At 40.2% G+C, this 16,374-nt stretch overlaps 1 protein-coding gene across 1 annotated transcript in view; it reads left to right on the forward strand.

Annotated features, from left to right (window-relative positions):
- The window catches only part of fam13a (family with sequence similarity 13 member A), a 70,579-nt gene extending 54,462 nt beyond the window's left edge, over window positions 1–16,117 (forward strand). Inside the window, exons 15-26 of the mRNA XM_084715180.1 lie at window positions 3,070–3,226; window positions 5,781–5,846; window positions 8,225–8,441; window positions 8,525–8,666; window positions 8,980–9,061; window positions 9,172–9,377; window positions 9,598–9,681; window positions 10,831–10,926; window positions 12,051–12,134; window positions 13,657–13,853; window positions 14,606–14,707; window positions 14,822–16,117. Of these exons, the coding sequence (XP_084571306.1) occupies window positions 3,070–3,226; window positions 5,781–5,846; window positions 8,225–8,441; window positions 8,525–8,666; window positions 8,980–9,061; window positions 9,172–9,377; window positions 9,598–9,681; window positions 10,831–10,926; window positions 12,051–12,134; window positions 13,657–13,853; window positions 14,606–14,707; window positions 14,822–14,945 (1,557 nt within the window). The 3' untranslated portion in view covers window positions 14,946–16,117. The remainder of the gene's footprint in view (window positions 1–3,069; window positions 3,227–5,780; window positions 5,847–8,224; window positions 8,442–8,524; window positions 8,667–8,979; window positions 9,062–9,171; window positions 9,378–9,597; window positions 9,682–10,830; window positions 10,927–12,050; window positions 12,135–13,656; window positions 13,854–14,605; window positions 14,708–14,821) is intronic.
- The last annotated feature ends 257 nt before the right edge of the window (window positions 16,118–16,374 follow it).

Below are 16,374 nucleotides of genomic sequence, written 5' to 3' on the forward strand. Positions count from 1 at the left end.
GCTGTAACATCTGTGCTCCTGTTAATCCACCGTTAGTCCTGCAAGCATTTTAAAAAGGGTTTACATTAATAATAATAATATATTTATCTAGCACCTTTTACACAAAACACTGAAGTGAATTTTAAAAAACGAAATACAGCAATTAAAAATCTGGCAAATAAATTAAAATTAGGCAAGGTGATAGCCTGGCTTAAAAATACATACATATACATTACATTATACAGTTATACAATATTAACATTACACAGTACACTGCTCTGTCAACACTGATGCAGGGATTCTGCTGGTGATTTTTGTTTGATTAATCAGTTAGAACAAGCAGGATAAACTAATCATCAAGTGAAAGTCTTTAATGAGGCATTGCTTATAAAAGGATCTGACAACAAAAATTCACCTTGCTTAAGAAACTTTTGGCCACTTAGGAGTCTGAAAAGATGATATAATCATAGCAGTATTATGTGACAAGGTGTTGTTCAGTTGCTCTTCTCTCAACATCTCTCACCTCTGAGACTCATCACATTACATAACAGTCACCCAGTACACACTTCTGTTTTAAAGCCTAATGAGTCCGTGCTTTAATTGCATGATTACCATCAGCTGTGCTGGTCACACAAAGTACAGTAATTAACAGGCAACGAGTATAGAACAAAGCAGGCACAGACTGCTAATTATCAACTGACAAGTTTTTCTCAGATCAAAAACTTTAAAAGTTACTTTAGGACAGAATGTCATTATGTTAATGAACCTGCGTGTAGTGTTTAGTCTTGCATCTGCATACCGAACACTGTCACATGAATTGTTCTTGATTAATTACAAGAAAGGTGTGAATGGGCACAGAACTAATTACTTATTACTTACTACATATAAAATCAATAATTATAACTACTTCACATGAAAATTTATTATTGTCCTAGGAAACAATAACACAACAACAAAACAACCAAAAAAAGGAAGGAAATGGAAGGAAATGGAATTGGTTAACACCCAAAAAAAAAGGTGACTCAAGGGTCTGCTTACTAGCTTTTTTAAGAGCTTGAAGGTCCAGTGTGTAAGATTTTACAGAAATATATTGGCAGAATATGTCAGGAATATTCCTAAATATGTTTTCATTCGTGTATAAAAGTAAGAAAAGATGTCTACAGAGGGCTCGGGTCGTCTTCCGGACTGTCATGTTTAACCGCCATGTTTCTACAGGAGCCCTGAATGGACAAATGAAACACTCTAGCCATTTGTCAATATGAGCATCATGACATCAAGCATAACAATCCCGAAGCCCTGTGTGGAGTAAAAACATACATGTCACTCTACACATTTTGTGCTATACACCGTCGTATTTGCAGTTGCAGATTGCAGATGATTACGGCTTAACTTCCTATCTTAAGTCTTCAGTTAAGGAAGAGTCTAAGATAAGATTTTTCTTAGTTTGGTATCACAGAGGCCAATTCTAACTAAATTTAGGAATCTTATTTAATGTTACATCATTTTATCCTATCTCAGGTTGGGAAATCCAAAATACTCATTTTAATATTGTTTATCTACTTGTTACCGAGCAACCAAATTGCTTAAGTAAGTAACTTGTATAAAGCAAAGTGTGATCCTGCTAAACTGAGCAGTAGCTACTGAGAAAAAAAAACAATAATCATATTCAGAGAGCATTTATCAATATTCACATCCATATGTCATATTATTTGCTCACACAGAAACACTAAACCTGTCTTTATTCTTGATTTGTTCCTTATTTGTACTCTCATGATTAGTTTCTATTTTGTATTCCTTCTTTTGAAGTCACAGCTATGTTTGTTTCTGTGTGCGCTGGATCTAGAGGGTGATACAACTGAACATGTCATTGCTCTGAATGTTATTTGAAGGAATACTCCTGCTTGGAATTGTGATCAGGGGACCTTGAATGTTGTTTGAGTGAGCTGGTAAAGCATGTACTAACTCATGGAAGCACGGGGGGAGGGTTCCTGATTTGACTGTAGTGACGGTAAGTGGTGCTCAGGGGAAATTTCCCACTGTTAGTGTATGAGAGTGTGCACGTTCTCTGGACACCAATACCACTTTGTATTCTATGTGATTCCCGTCACGTCAGACTTGGTAACTCCCTGTTTTTGCCCATCGAACTGCTTGTGCAGTTACACTATAATCTCTCACAAAACTGCCAACAACAACAACTCTTAGTATCATGGGCAAAAAACAAAACAAGGACTGTTGTAACCAGATTCAAATGCACCCATTCCTGTAAGCCGTCTGTGGCATTTATGGGTTCTAGTAGCAGTATGTCTTGATCTGTTTATCCTAAAAATAGCTTGGTCCCACGCCCAGACAGAGGAAATGGGACCCCATGGGCTTAGCGCTAAGTGATCCATGGACACGTTCTAAATGCATGACCAGTTGGGTATGTTGTTTCCCCCCCCAAATTATTTACACTACACTAGAATTTGATTACACAGCTTTCTCGTGGAGTCTGAGAAAGTTTGAGCTGGAAGAAGAGAGGGGAGAAGCTGGTGGATGATGGGTAAAAATCATGAGGAAAATAGAAGAAATAATGAGAAGGCTTGCATGTAATATTTCTGCTCTGTGCTGAATGTTTGCCTGCAGAGGAGACAGATAGGAGAGAAAAAAACACCCAGTCAGCCTACGTGTGCTGGCTCACAATCTGCTCGCTTTTTTTTTTTGTCCTTCCCTCCTCCCACCCTCCCCTCCCGTGTGCTCTCGCTGCTGTGAAACAAACAAGTCCAGAGCGGCACCAGGGTGGGGAATATATGCATGTCAGGCAGCAGAGAGAGCAAGGAGGACTACTGTAGAGAGAAAACAAGAGAGGGAAAGAGCCGGGGAGGGGTGGGGGTGAGGGATTCCAGTGGGTGAAAGACGAGGGCGGAGCCAATCCACTCCAGGCAGATGGGCGGATGTTTTGGCCAGCCACGGCGGCCAATTGCAGGCATGGAGCAGCCCCCTCTGTTAGGGCAGGGCCAGTCTGAGGGAGTGTGTGGCTCAACTTAAAGAGTGTGTTCACAGGCTGGTCATCGTCTGTTTAGCGCTCCTTTCTTTTCTCTCATGGTTGTGCAGACGCTAAGGATGAAGATCCAGGAGTCGCCCGTCACTTGTGACACGGGGAGGGTCGGCGGCGGAGGAGAGGTGCGAGACCCGGATTGCGAGAAGACAAGCTGCGAGGACGTGCCCCGACTGGACCTGACAGCACTCACTGAGGACAACAACTGGGGAGGTGAGGCTGTAGGCCACCCGAGTGCTGTTTTCATGTTTTGTCTTTATTCTTACATTTCTAAATACTATCTGGAATACACACTTTTTTCACATAAACACACACACACACACACACACACACACACACATACACATGCCCAGACGACCCATTCTCTGCCCTCCACCCAGCTCTGCACATGGGTGTCTGGGTAGCAGCTGCACACCTTCTGCTGCCTCTCCTCCTCCTCCTCCTCCTCCTGATGCAGCTCCTTCTGCCTCTCCTATAGGATTTAATTGTTAAAGATCCTCTTAAGTTCTCTAGACACCTATATCTGGAGGAGAAACGCTCACCGGAGACGTGCTTGTTTGCTTGGCTGGCAGGATAAAGCCGCTTTACTGCAGACAGTTGTTTTGTTGAATTAGACCACATGGGAACTGTGGATCCCATGCTCCTCTCTCAAGAGAAAATATTAAAGTGTAGCTAAGTTTAGAGCTCCACCTATGCTTTTATTTAAAGATTTATCAGTTTCTCTGTGATTTCAGGAACTGGGTTGTTTCCAGACTCAGCCGCCGCTGTCAAATTAATCATTAAAGAGGAGGTCAAATGGTGATAACAGTGTACGAGTCAGCTGGCTGTGGAAACTGGGCTTGCATTTGGAGAGTTTATTGAATTTTTCAGACTCGTGCTCCAGTTGAAATATTTCACTCCAGGAATAGTGATGATGATCTGTGCATGTGCACTCAATGGCACTTTTGCACAATTTAAAATTTAAATGAAATATGTCTGGTTAATTTATTTCAAGTTTAATTTCTAATGCAGAGTTTGTAGAAACGGTCACAACGAACGCTGCATTATTCATATGTCTCTCCCTTCTCCTCCATTCTGCTGTCAGACCTTTTTTGAGTTTGTTATTAATGTGTTTGCTCAGGCAGTGTTGGCGTTTGTGCAGAGAGGAAATCATGCACAATCGCCGTGCATGAAGACACTGATTGTTTTGTTAGGATGTTGCGACACAGCAAGCGGAGGTGGGTGCGGGTTTCTGAGTGTGTTTAGCAGTGAAAAGCCTAACGTTTTGCTCAACTGTGCACTGGAATGATAACCAACAGGTTAATTCCTACAGTGAAATACAGTTAAAGGGCAAGTTCTGGCATGTTTGTCACATATTTCCGCTGAAAACTTCATTCCCGCCACCACTGTTTCCTGTTTGATGTGGCACTGAGAGCAAAATTGTTCCAAGCAATAAATCTCTTAACTTCAACAGCCTCATGTTTGGAATATTAGCAGACCATTGCATGTTTTGTGGAGCTCTCTAGTGGCCAAATGTGATTACTGAAAATCAGGTTGAGAGGTTGCTCTTGCCGCTGTGCAGCATTTGCTGCACGAGAGAAGAAATGTCAAGTACTTAGATATTGTGCCCAGGCCAACAAACTGTTGCTTTGGTTTTGCATAAAGCTGTGCTGCTAGTTGTTTTGGCTCTCATAGTCCATACATGGTGTCTCTGATTGTGTGTTCTTCTCACTCTATGTTCAGGAAATTTGCAATCCAGGTCACTGTTTAATACTGACATTATGAAGACATTTTGTATTAGATCACTTGTTTTTCTTGGCTATTCTTAAACCCCCGTCCTGTACATTCTGTCTTGAATACATAACTGACCACATGGCAGCAAGGATATCACAAGGAGCCTGCATCATTGGCTGTGACAAGCCGTTCAGACATACAGTATCTCTGTTAGGTGCATGAGATGGTGAACACGTCAGGTCTTATGAAGCATGCGAGCAGCAGGGCTTGCAATAGAGTTGTCAACATACCAGAATTTAAAATTTTGATCCAGCACTGGTATAAAAACATACTCAATACCTCTGCAAAAAGAAAAGGAAGTCCTAGGCATACAAGATAGTTTTGTTTCTCTTTTGTTTTTACACACAGTGCTGATACAGAAACATTTGAATACTATAAATAACAGATATTGTGTCATTGAAAAAGTATTGCAGCAAGAATATTTTTGACAACCTTCACTTGTGATACCACAAACTGCAATTGTGTAAATGCAATGTGTAAAGTTGAACTTGTGAGTTTTTTTCTGTGACACTGGCACGTTTATTCTTTACCCAGCAGAGCTGAAATGGGATTTGTGTTCTAACAAAAAGCGCAGAGCTGAATAAGCAGTTTTAAAGCTGCATAATGGTAGTAAGTACCGTTAGGTGATGTGTGCATACTGTACAGAAGGCGTAATACTGTACAAACGGGCTTGTGGGTGGATGAGGGCATTAGGCAGTGGTGTGAGACCTTTGTTCCAGTACACTTTGTGCCAGCGCCTGTCATGGTGACCTGATATTTGCTGCTGCTCTGTACTTGCCTGTCTGCCAGTGATGGTGGAAAGATATTAGAAGACATTTTAGTGAAGAGAAACCAAGACACTGAGGCTCATAATGTCTCGTGAGTTAATTAAGGTTTAGGGATATTAAGATGTTCATTGCAACAAGAAGGAAGCAGGCTGCTCTTTTCTTAGGTCTGGTTCCTTGTTTTCTTTCCTTCATCTTGTCCTTTCCTTCTGTGTCTTTTGTTCCTCTAGATTCTCCATTCTTTAACACCCCCTTCCTTGATTTCAAAAGCATTTTTCATCAGACTTGCTGTGATGGTAAGTGTAATGTTACATCACTGTCAGCACTGACTTGCTTTGCTGCAAATAACATGTCAGAGAAAGAACGAAAGAAAAGGCTGTCTGTCTGAGTGACCTTTTCCACTGCATGGCAACATGCTTGAACGATCTGGAACATTGTGTCTGAGCGTCGTTCTCACAACAACCTTTAGCGAAATGGCAAACTGGCATGTTTTTTTGTTTTTTTTGTTTCATTAGTCTATTTAATCCTGAACCATCAGCGAGCACTTGATTTAAAGGATTAATTTCAAATGCCATGGAGCCTTACTGGCCCGCTGCACCGTACCACTCTCTGAGCGAGATAATAGAGCTCAAAGGAAGACATTCGGTGTGATTGAGAGTTCCACCTGCTGCTGTGAGCAAGCCCTAACATGCTACTTGATAAACTGCACGTACGTAGAAGTACAGGAGGTCTCCTAGGAGTCCCAGACCTGGAATTTGAGATAACTTGCTTCTCGTAGGCCCCAACTCACCCCAGCTAAGAAAAATATGCATGTGCAGTTTTAGACTGGGCGTGCGTATTTTCTTGGGTGCTTTCTGACACCTTGTGTTTACACTGCTGGTTGGTTTCCTCCTGAGCTTGTTTTCTCTCCCTCCATCTCTTCTCCTGCTTCTCCTTTTTCCATGAAATCTACATTATGGTTCCTGCTGAGTTTCATGTTTTCTATAGAGTTTTTCCTCCTTATTTTAACAGTGAACTGTGTCTAGTCTTTCTCTCACGCACACGTGCTTGGACAGACTCACAGACTGGGTTTATCTCTCAGCATGCAGAGTGGAAACTACAACACAAAGTCATCACTGTACCTCTCAACAGAGGTCGCGCCCTGACATTATCCCACTGAGAGCCAGGCTTTATTAATAGCCCCAAGATTGCCAGGGGTATCTGCATGGCTATTTTCACCAGACGTAATTATTGCCACAGTGGAGAGACTGTAACCAGGGGATGAACAGAGACAGGCAGGGTGGGCGTGTCTTGCGCCCCAGTTTCAGGACATCTGTGACTGTCGAGCCCCAGAGGAAGTTTTTTATTTTTCCCACAACAGTTTTAGAGACAGCAGCTTCATGTCCAGTGACTTCCACAACGACTGAGAGGATCCAAAAAGGGATAGCGTAGTGTGGTGGAATCGAGTAGGTGCTGATCTTTGGAAAAATGAACATCTTGTTGGACTTTCCCAGAACACTTTGACCCGTCTTGTAGAACAAATTATATCAGGAACAAACATGCTGCTTTTTCAATTTGGATTTGGTTGCAAGTTGGCAAAATAAAACCCCTGGCTTTTGTATATAACACATTTATCTTTTTTTAATTAGCAAACTTGGAATCAAAATCAAGATTGGAGTGGTAACAATTAATCGATTTGTCAGTTTGCAAAATTCAGTCAGAAACCATATAAAGATCATTTTTTGAGCTAAAATGTCAAGTATTTTCTGGTTTCAGCCTCCCAGTGTTGATGCCTTTCTTTGTCTTATGTGATCACAATATTATTTTGAGAATTGGTTGGTCATTTCAGTCATTTTCCATCAAAAATGTCAAACATTTGCTGGTTCCAGCTCCTTTAACTGTGAGGATGTGTTCTGTTTCTTTGTGATTTATATCACTAAATGACTGTTGATTGGACAAAAGAAGTAATTTGAAGATGTGAGTTTGGGCTTTGGGAAATTGTGATGAGTATTTTTCACTTTTTTGCCATTTTATTGACAAATCGATTTATTGTGAAAAGAATCTGCCATTACTGGATAATGAAAATCATCATTAGTTGCAGCCCTAGATAAAATATTGATTAACTTTGAGATTGTCACCTCTTGGTTGGAGAAAACAAGCAGCTTGAAGACCACCTTGGGACTAAACTGTGATGGGTGTTTTACACTATTTTTGTCATTTTATAGAGCAATCTATTAATTGATTAATCAAGCAAATTGTCTGTAGATTCATCAGTATGGGAAAAAAATAGTTGCAGCCAAAATCTAAGTAACAATCATTTTCCATATAATCAGTTATTTAAATAATCTGTCAGGCAGAGTTGTTGTTGTAGCTCCACCATTTGAGTTTGTTATTTATACCTAGTTAAACTATGAACCTAAATCTATTTTATGAAGGATGTGAAAGAATTTTATGAGTTCATAAAATGTGTTTGAACTCCAGAGGAGACAGTGTTTTATTCTGTTATTCTGTTGCTGCAGAACTCTTGGGCATAATGTAGTGTTACTGTATGGAGGCGAGCTGTGTGTTGTCTGCTGCCTAGCATGCACCATATTTGACTAACCTGTCTTTTGTTTGCATATCTTGTGTTTACATCTTCTGTTTGACAGCAGTGTCACATTTTAATACAGAGCGTTGTTGTTTGTGTGTCCCTCAGAGCCAGTCCCAGCGTACTCGTCACTGCAGAGGGAGAGCATGGACCGTGAGGAAGCTCGACTGTCCCCTCACGCTGGGGGACGCCTTATCCGCCAGCTGCTGGAGGAAGACAGCGACCCAATGCTGTCCCCTCGCTTCTACGCCTACGGACAGTGCCAGCAGTACCTGGACGACACTGAAGTGCCTCCCTCGCCGCCAAACGCACACTCATTTGTTAGGTAAACACCTGACATGGTTTTGTATGTAGAGGCTGAAGTGTTATGGAGCTGCCAGTGGCAATAACAGTGTTGAATTTCTGCAGTCGCAGACGGAGTTCCTCTCTTGGCTCCTGTGATGATGAGAAAGAGGAGTTGACATCAGCCCAGCTCACAAAGAGGATCCACATACTGAAGAAGAAGATCCACAGGTTTGAGGAGAGATTTGAAGAGGAGCGCAAATACAGGGTAAGAAACAACCTTTCTGTTTAACACATTAAAATTAAAAGGATCTCAGAAGACATTTTTTCCAAACCATAAGCAAGGTTACAGACTGTCCCAGTAAACTAAAAGACTATGATTATGAATAGAGAAGAGAGGTCTGCAACCGTTTTTGACCTTAAGCCTTTTAGAGTCTTAAAAAAAGGTGATGATTCCACACAAAGATCTACCTGAGGTGTGGGTCATTAACTCTGTTTGCATGAACAGTACTCACAGGTGCTGCTTTAATTTTGAAAGGAGAGTCTGTTTCAACTCAGTGCATTGCCTTTCTTCCATCCAGCCCTCCCACAGCGATAAAGCTGCAAACCCAGAGGTGCTCAGATGGGTAAATGAACTGGCCAAGCTTCGTAAAGAGCTAAAAGGTGAGACATACGCATGAACAGTATTCCTAAACACAACTGAAACTAAACCCAACAAAGCTTGTACATATATATATATATATATTTTCTCTTTTTCTCCTCTTCCTTATCAGAACACAAGCTGATGAAGTCAGAAGAAGACCTCCCGCCTCTGACCCGCCAGCGCAGCAACACGCTGCCCAAAAGCTTTGGCTCTCAGCTGGAGAAGAAGCCGCAGCAGGAGAAAGTGCCGAAGCCTCCGGTGGAGAGCACACTGGAGACGATTCTGAAGAAGCTGCAGGAGAAGAGGGAGGAAGTGAACCGGCCCGAGGACATCAAGGTATGAGACCAGGTTACATTCTGACCAAGATCAAATAAATAAAACATAAAGAGATATATCCAGCAAATGGATGTTTCATGTAAGAAAAGCAACATCAATTTTAACACAAGCAGTTGGGCTTGAATTTATTATGGTGCTGGAATAACAATGTTGCAACACAGAGTGAACTCAGGTCACTTCTGAGATGTTTTGACTCACTTCCTCTCCCCTCTGTTGACAGGATATGACACGGGAACAGATTGGAGCAGAGAAAGTTGCCCTGCAGAAAGCTCTCCTCTACTACGAGAGCATACATGGCCGACCAGTAAGTCATCCTCCAGAATTTGTATTAATTTTGACAACAAATTTCAATTTGGTATTAGATTTTAGATATTATATTTTACATTTAGATTTTTTTGTAAGGCAGATTTAATGGCTTTTCAGTAGCTTTTAATACATGCTTATCTCACCAGATTACAGCTGGCTAATATAACTACAACTACTATAACTAACTACACCTTATAGCCTGAAGCATTTTTCTGTGACTGTGGCAACATGCTGGCACTGGGAATTTGAAAGAAGAATTTGAAAATGTGAAGAACAGGGCATAAAACTAATTAACTGTTGGTCTTTACAAACCAAGACAAGACCGTTATGTGCATCTAATCTTCCTGCCACACAAAGAGACTGGATCTCTTTTTGACTCATCCCACTCTAACATTTTTGTCTTGTTTTTATTTGTTGGTAAAAGTGTGACTTGATTTCATTAGTTTTGGACATAAATTACTTCTTGTTCAGTTATTGTCTTGTTTTCATCAGTGAAAAATAAGCTAACAGGCACATGCTACCTGCTGAAATGTGCCAATCCATACTGTATATTTGATCTCCTGCCAGCCATGTCGACTCAAACAGAGAAAATCCTGTTTTCCTCTTGATTGTGACCCAGATTGCAATTCAAGGGTGAATAATATCTCAAGACAGAGTGTACTGTATGCCTCTGGTCAGCTTTCACAGTGCGTGTCTGTTAGCTAAAAATGTCTTGACTTTATAAAAAATGTATCTTTATTTGGAAAATGTGTCAATTAATGCTATTAGAGAACAGAAAATTTGTCATCCCAGCATTTTAAGGACAATTCTGCTGGAGAATTGAACTGTAAAGGAACTGAGACACACTTTATTTGATGTCAAATCCAGTTGATCAGTGCTAGCACTGTCGTATATCAGGAAGTAAAGCTGACCTTTCTGTAACCTAGGTCCCTCCCATGCTGCGAGCCTCTGTGGTGGTTTGTGGTTAATGACTTTCACGCTCTGAAGAGCTGTTGTGGGCCAGTCTGGATTAGCTGTCAGTTTGGGTTATGTTAGTGCTGCAGCTAGTTAGTCTGCAGGGAGACTGAGGATGACAGAAAGAGGCTAACTCTGTGCTAACAAGATGTCTGTGTTTCTTTTCTTTTTTTTTTATTTTTTCCTACTTAAGGTCACCAAGTGTGAAAGGCAAATCATGAAGCCACTGTACGACAGATATCGCTTGGTGAAGCAGATCCTGTGCAGAGCTTCTACTATCCCTGTCATTGTAAGTATCTCTATCATCTTTAACCTCCCTTCTTCTTCTTTTTCCCTCCACAGCTGTCCAGTTGTCCTGCTGCTCTTTGACAAGCGAGCGGCACTTGTTAAAACGTCTGCAGACACTTTAATCCTCAGCTCACGCTGGCTTTAGTGCTGGCCGTGGGAACCGGGTGGCAGCCATGCCACAGACGTGTTATCCACCTTTCAAGGCTCTAAGTCCGGCTTTAGCAGCTCAGTGAATCCCCCGGCCGTAAAGGAGCTCATAGGTGGCAGATTGAGTTCACAGGAAGTGACATCATGAGCAGTTGAGTGTATGAGAGGGTCAGAAATACTTAACTGTGATATGAGGTGTTTGAATTGTAGATAATAAACAGGAAAATGTTAATACCACTTTATGTTGCATTAATAGTTGCATAAAAGACTCGTGTGTATGCTTCATTTTCCCCATTATGTGTGTATTCAACTGTTAATAACCATTTCTATTATATAAGATATGACTTACATTATGGTTCTACAGTGTATATCCGTTATATAATGCACTATCTCTACAGTAATCCCCATTATGCAAATTGGGACTGCTGCCATAGATTATTCTACACAATAGAAGTAATGGTGCAGCATTTTTATTATCCTGGAAAATGTCAAATGATGTTGGAGTTTTTTCCAGCTTTTAACCCTGCAACATTCACCTTTTGTTGCTTCATCTTTGTACTGAAAAGAAAGAAATGCTGTTCCCATAACCGTTTGATTACAGTCGTGATCCTGGTCTCTTTTGAAAAGTAACACCGGTGTAATTCTAAAAAGGTCAGAATTGGTTAACCTACGCAAATTTACAGAGTTTTTGTTGTGATGTTTGGATCATAAATTGCTCATCACAAATAAGTCAGCTAACTCCAGTCTTGACCCTCATTCAGGACACTGTTAGAATCAAGTTAGGTTTTCAAAATAATGGTCATTTGGACGTTCTGTAGAAAATAATGTGTTTTTAAGCTGGAAAAACGGGAAAAGTGAGAGAAAAGAATCGAAAAAATGTCTTATCTTCACCTCTGATGAAGGTTTAGACGTAGAATTTGGTGTGGCGTTCTTCTCGTGGCCTTGCTGTAAACGCCTCCTTCTTAACCGTCACCACAGGGCTCTCCCTCCAGCAAGCGCAGAGGTCCCCTCCTTCAGCCCATTATCGAGGGCGAAACCGCACTCTTCTTCGATGATATCAAGGTGAAGAGCTGCTGCTGCTGCTTGAACAATCAGTCGCCAGCTCCTCTGCCCTGCCCCACCTCCCTCCCGCCCCACCCTAACTTCCATCTACCCCTCTAATGAACCTGATTGCTGCCTGTTGATTGGTTAGTTGCCTGTTTCGTGCCACCAGCACCTGTAGAGACGTTGAATCAGTAGCTGCCTGGATCTGACGTTTGAATTGCTCTGTGATTATTGATCTGAATGCGTGAACAGTATATGTTGTGTTTTAAAGGTTAATTCTGGTTTAATACAGCTTGGGTCTTATTTGGTTAAAAAGGAGTCAGATGACAGTCAGACAGAAGAGGATGGAAGAGGATGCAACATTTCATTACCTAAACTACATGTTTAAATTAAGAACAGTAACACACACAGCCAGATCATTACAAACATAACAAGAACCACAACTTGCACATATAGAAATATAAGTTTTACGTTCAACTTTCTGTGTTAAAAAATGTTAAAACAAAGTTACATAGATATGTATATATGTATATATCTATAACTACCTGTTAACCACAACACTATTTTTCTGGGCAATAAGGGTTTATTAGCCAATATTATTAAACAAATTAAGTAGTTTAGATCACTGATTCCCATCCAGGGATACTTAGAAATATTGTATGACTAATGTGAACAAATACAAATTCTGATTTAATTTGAAAATATACCCAAACATTTGTGTTAATGAGGAAAATAAACAACCAAATAGGATTACAAGGTGGTGATCTTAAGCACATTTGTTGTCACAATAGCCAGTAAACTACCAGCTGGGATAAAGCCTCCACATGAGCAAGCTGAGTTAGTTGTAACACCATGTAGGGATGGGAACGAATAACCAACCTGTCAAGTAAATTATGTGACAAAAACATTGTGATGAAATTCACATTTTTATGACTAATACTCTTAAGTAACAGCCAGTTAAAATTAAGCTTGAATGAGGGGGAAAAAGTTTGACAACTACTAGTAGAGAGATTCCTAATAAGTTGCTGCTTTGTTTACAACTTGTCTGATCATCTGACTGTGAGCGTACCTGATCTCAGTAATTACTTTGATGAATGTAAACTTATAATGAGTAAAAGAAACAGTCCAAAAATAAGTCCCAAGTAGTAATAAACCAGAATGATCCTTTAGGGGTGTTTTTAGGAAAACTATGATCTAACTGAATCATTTTGGTGCATTTTGCTGGATATTTAATGTGGACTGTTTATAGTTGGTTTAGGACTTTCGGATGACATGAAGTTGGTTCTCAGTAGACTGTGTGTCTTCTAGTTGACTGCCTTCATTAACTCCATCTCTACATACTAATGAATACAGACATGAATCACCAACAAGGACCCTGGAAGTGCATTTAGCTGCTGTACCGTGATGATTTCTAACCATTGATGACTAACACTGCACGATCCTCACGCTCTGCAGTGTTTGAGCCTGGAAGCCTCGGTTGTTTTCAACACCACAGGCAGTGTGATGTGGCCTCTGTTTGACCCTCTCTATGCTCCTGCAGGAGGAAGAGGACGGCTCAGAGGACGACGGAGACACAAAGACACAGTTCACAGTGACCGTCCGGCCCGACCTCAGCGTGCTCGGCTTCCTGGACCACATGGACGAAGACGCTGACGGTTTCATTTCACCTGTGGACGAACTCTCACCCTCCAAGAACACGACGGACATGAGGCTGTCCAACCTGCACTCTGCCACCACGTAAGTCAACCAGGACTGTTCTCATATCATAATAACTAAGATTACATTTACACAAGAAGCATTTTAAGGTACTTTAACATTACTTGAGTATTTCCATTTTATGCTACTTCTACCTCTCTACATTTCAGAGGCATATATTGTACTATATATCATCACATGATGATCTTTTCGTCTTGTGACCCCTCCAAAGAAATCAGTGTCTAGTTTGGGCCCCTTGTTAAGTTTCAGATGGCTAACCAGGAGTGCTAGGAGTACTTTTACTTTTGATACTTACATTTTTCTGAAAATGTTTCTGTCTCTTTAAGTAAAATTTTACATGTAATGTTTTAAATGCAGTAGGATTTATATGTGTGGTAAGAGATAAGAGAAGACAAAATAAGATAAGATCAGACTTATTAATCCTTCTTGTACTCTTGTATTAGAGATTGCTCAAAAAAGCAATAACATATGGTAGTAATATGGAGTAATAAATATTATGTGTATAAGGAATAAATGCAAAAACCGTGCTAGTACAATAACATTAATAAAAGTAAGATAAGTTCAATAAACTTTTAAACTAAAATAGAGAAGTAGTACTGGCCATATTAAAAGTGATGAAAAACGTAATATTGCACACATTGATATTATTGTTCCCTGGTAAGTATTTTTCACATTGTTTTATGTGTAAAAGATCTGAGTTCTTTTTTTCCACTACTGCATAATAAACCACTCCAGTATGAGATATTTAAATATTTCCATACTGTCTCTTACAGGCAGGAACTTGTGGAGCAGCTCCAAGAAGCCCGAGAGGAGAAGAAGAGACTCCGCAAGGACCTGAAAGAATTTGAGGACCAGTTCTTTAGACAAAACGGAAGGTAAAAAGAAGAACTGGTATTACATAAGAGACTCGACATAATAAGGACGTTCAGAAAGTGAGTTTTCCACTGCTGAACCTTCATTCCTGAATGTTTGTTGTCTTGTTTCCATAGAAACGTGCAGAAGGAGGACCGCTCCCCATTGGCAGCTGAGTACAACGAATACAAGCACGTCAAAGCCAAACTGCGGCTGCTGGAAGTCCTCATCAGCAAAAGAGACTCCACTAAGTTCATCTGAGAACAAATAAAAGACTCTAAAAGGACTCAGGCTTAGTCTCCACATCTCACCGTTTGACAAAATGTCCGTTTCTCCTCCTTGCTGCCATCTGTGCCGCTCATGTTTCTGGCTCATGGTGAAACGGCCTGTTAATCCATTCTGTCGAGCGCAGCGGGGTTTTCCTCTGGAGCCCGCGGAGAGCCGCCGACCCACAACTGTTTCAGAGCGACACGTGCTTCACCTGAAAAGTTCATTTTCCAACCAAACCTCACCTTCACAAGAGGACATTTCTCTCAATGACTAAGCAAAGACGCACACAAATAACCTGAATCACACTTTTATTGCTAATAATTTATTTCTATCCTTTTGAATGTTTTTATTGGAACAGAAAAAGTTATTTTTCTCACACTTTACTGTAGAAGTCTTAAAAAACAACATGTAAGTAAAATAATAGAGATGAAATTATTACTATTTTTAAAAGAAGGATTTTGCGATCAAGATTTATGTGTATTTTTTTAAGGGAGACATTACTATTTGTGTAATTTCAATCAGCTTAACAGTATTCACTAAATGAATAGCTTTCTCTATTTCAGTTCTGACCATCGTATAATGTCTGAAATAATCTTATGTTGCTTCTCTAGAAGTTAAAATCGAGTATTGCTCACTAAAATAAGTGGTTTCTGATTTTAATACAACCCAAAGACAGTGACTCAGAGTACAAACTGCAAACCAAAATCGCTCACATTCAATAAAACTGCTTGTTTTTGTGATCACTGGTACTTTCTGACTGTACATTTTATGCATTTTTCCCATTTATTTCATGTCAAATAAGCTATTTCTCCTCTTGGAATCACTGGTATGTTTTTGCTCACACTGATGAACACTGACAAACACGTTTGTGACACGACTCTGGAGGACAGAAGTGATCATTTTCCCAGCGATCTGTGTTTCCTTCTCATCCCAGAGCTCGTCTGTGTTCTGTTGTAAATATGGATCACTATGTATGTTTACGTTTCTGTGAGCAAGTACATTTTCCTTTCTTTCTCCAAAATGGATGATTTATCAGTGTGAATTTCGTTTTTACTGAATGTAAACACTGGCGAGGCTAAATGAATTTTGAGTGTGTACATTTTAGTACATAAACTGTATTTGTATTTTGTATATAATATGAATGAAATCATATTTTTACTGAAGTTTTTGGGCTTTGTGGATTTTTTTTGTGTGACTGAGTTAATATTTAAGCTTCATCAGCATCACCAGTAAAATAAATAACAATTATTTTCATTACTGATTAATCAACCGATAGTTTGCTCCATGGTGATTTCTTCAAATGTCGTGTTTTGCCCGACTATCCATTTAAAACCCAAAGAGCTTTAGTTTATAATCATATAAAACAGAAAAGCAGAGAATTCTCACATTGCAGAGGCTGAACTTTTGCTTTAAAATAATT

This window comes from Lutjanus erythropterus, chromosome 3 (assembly GCF_056507025.1).
Source record: "Lutjanus erythropterus isolate fLutEry1 chromosome 3, fLutEry1.hap2, whole genome shotgun sequence".
Taxonomy (NCBI): domain Eukaryota; kingdom Metazoa; phylum Chordata; class Actinopteri; order Lutjaniformes; family Lutjanidae; genus Lutjanus; species Lutjanus erythropterus.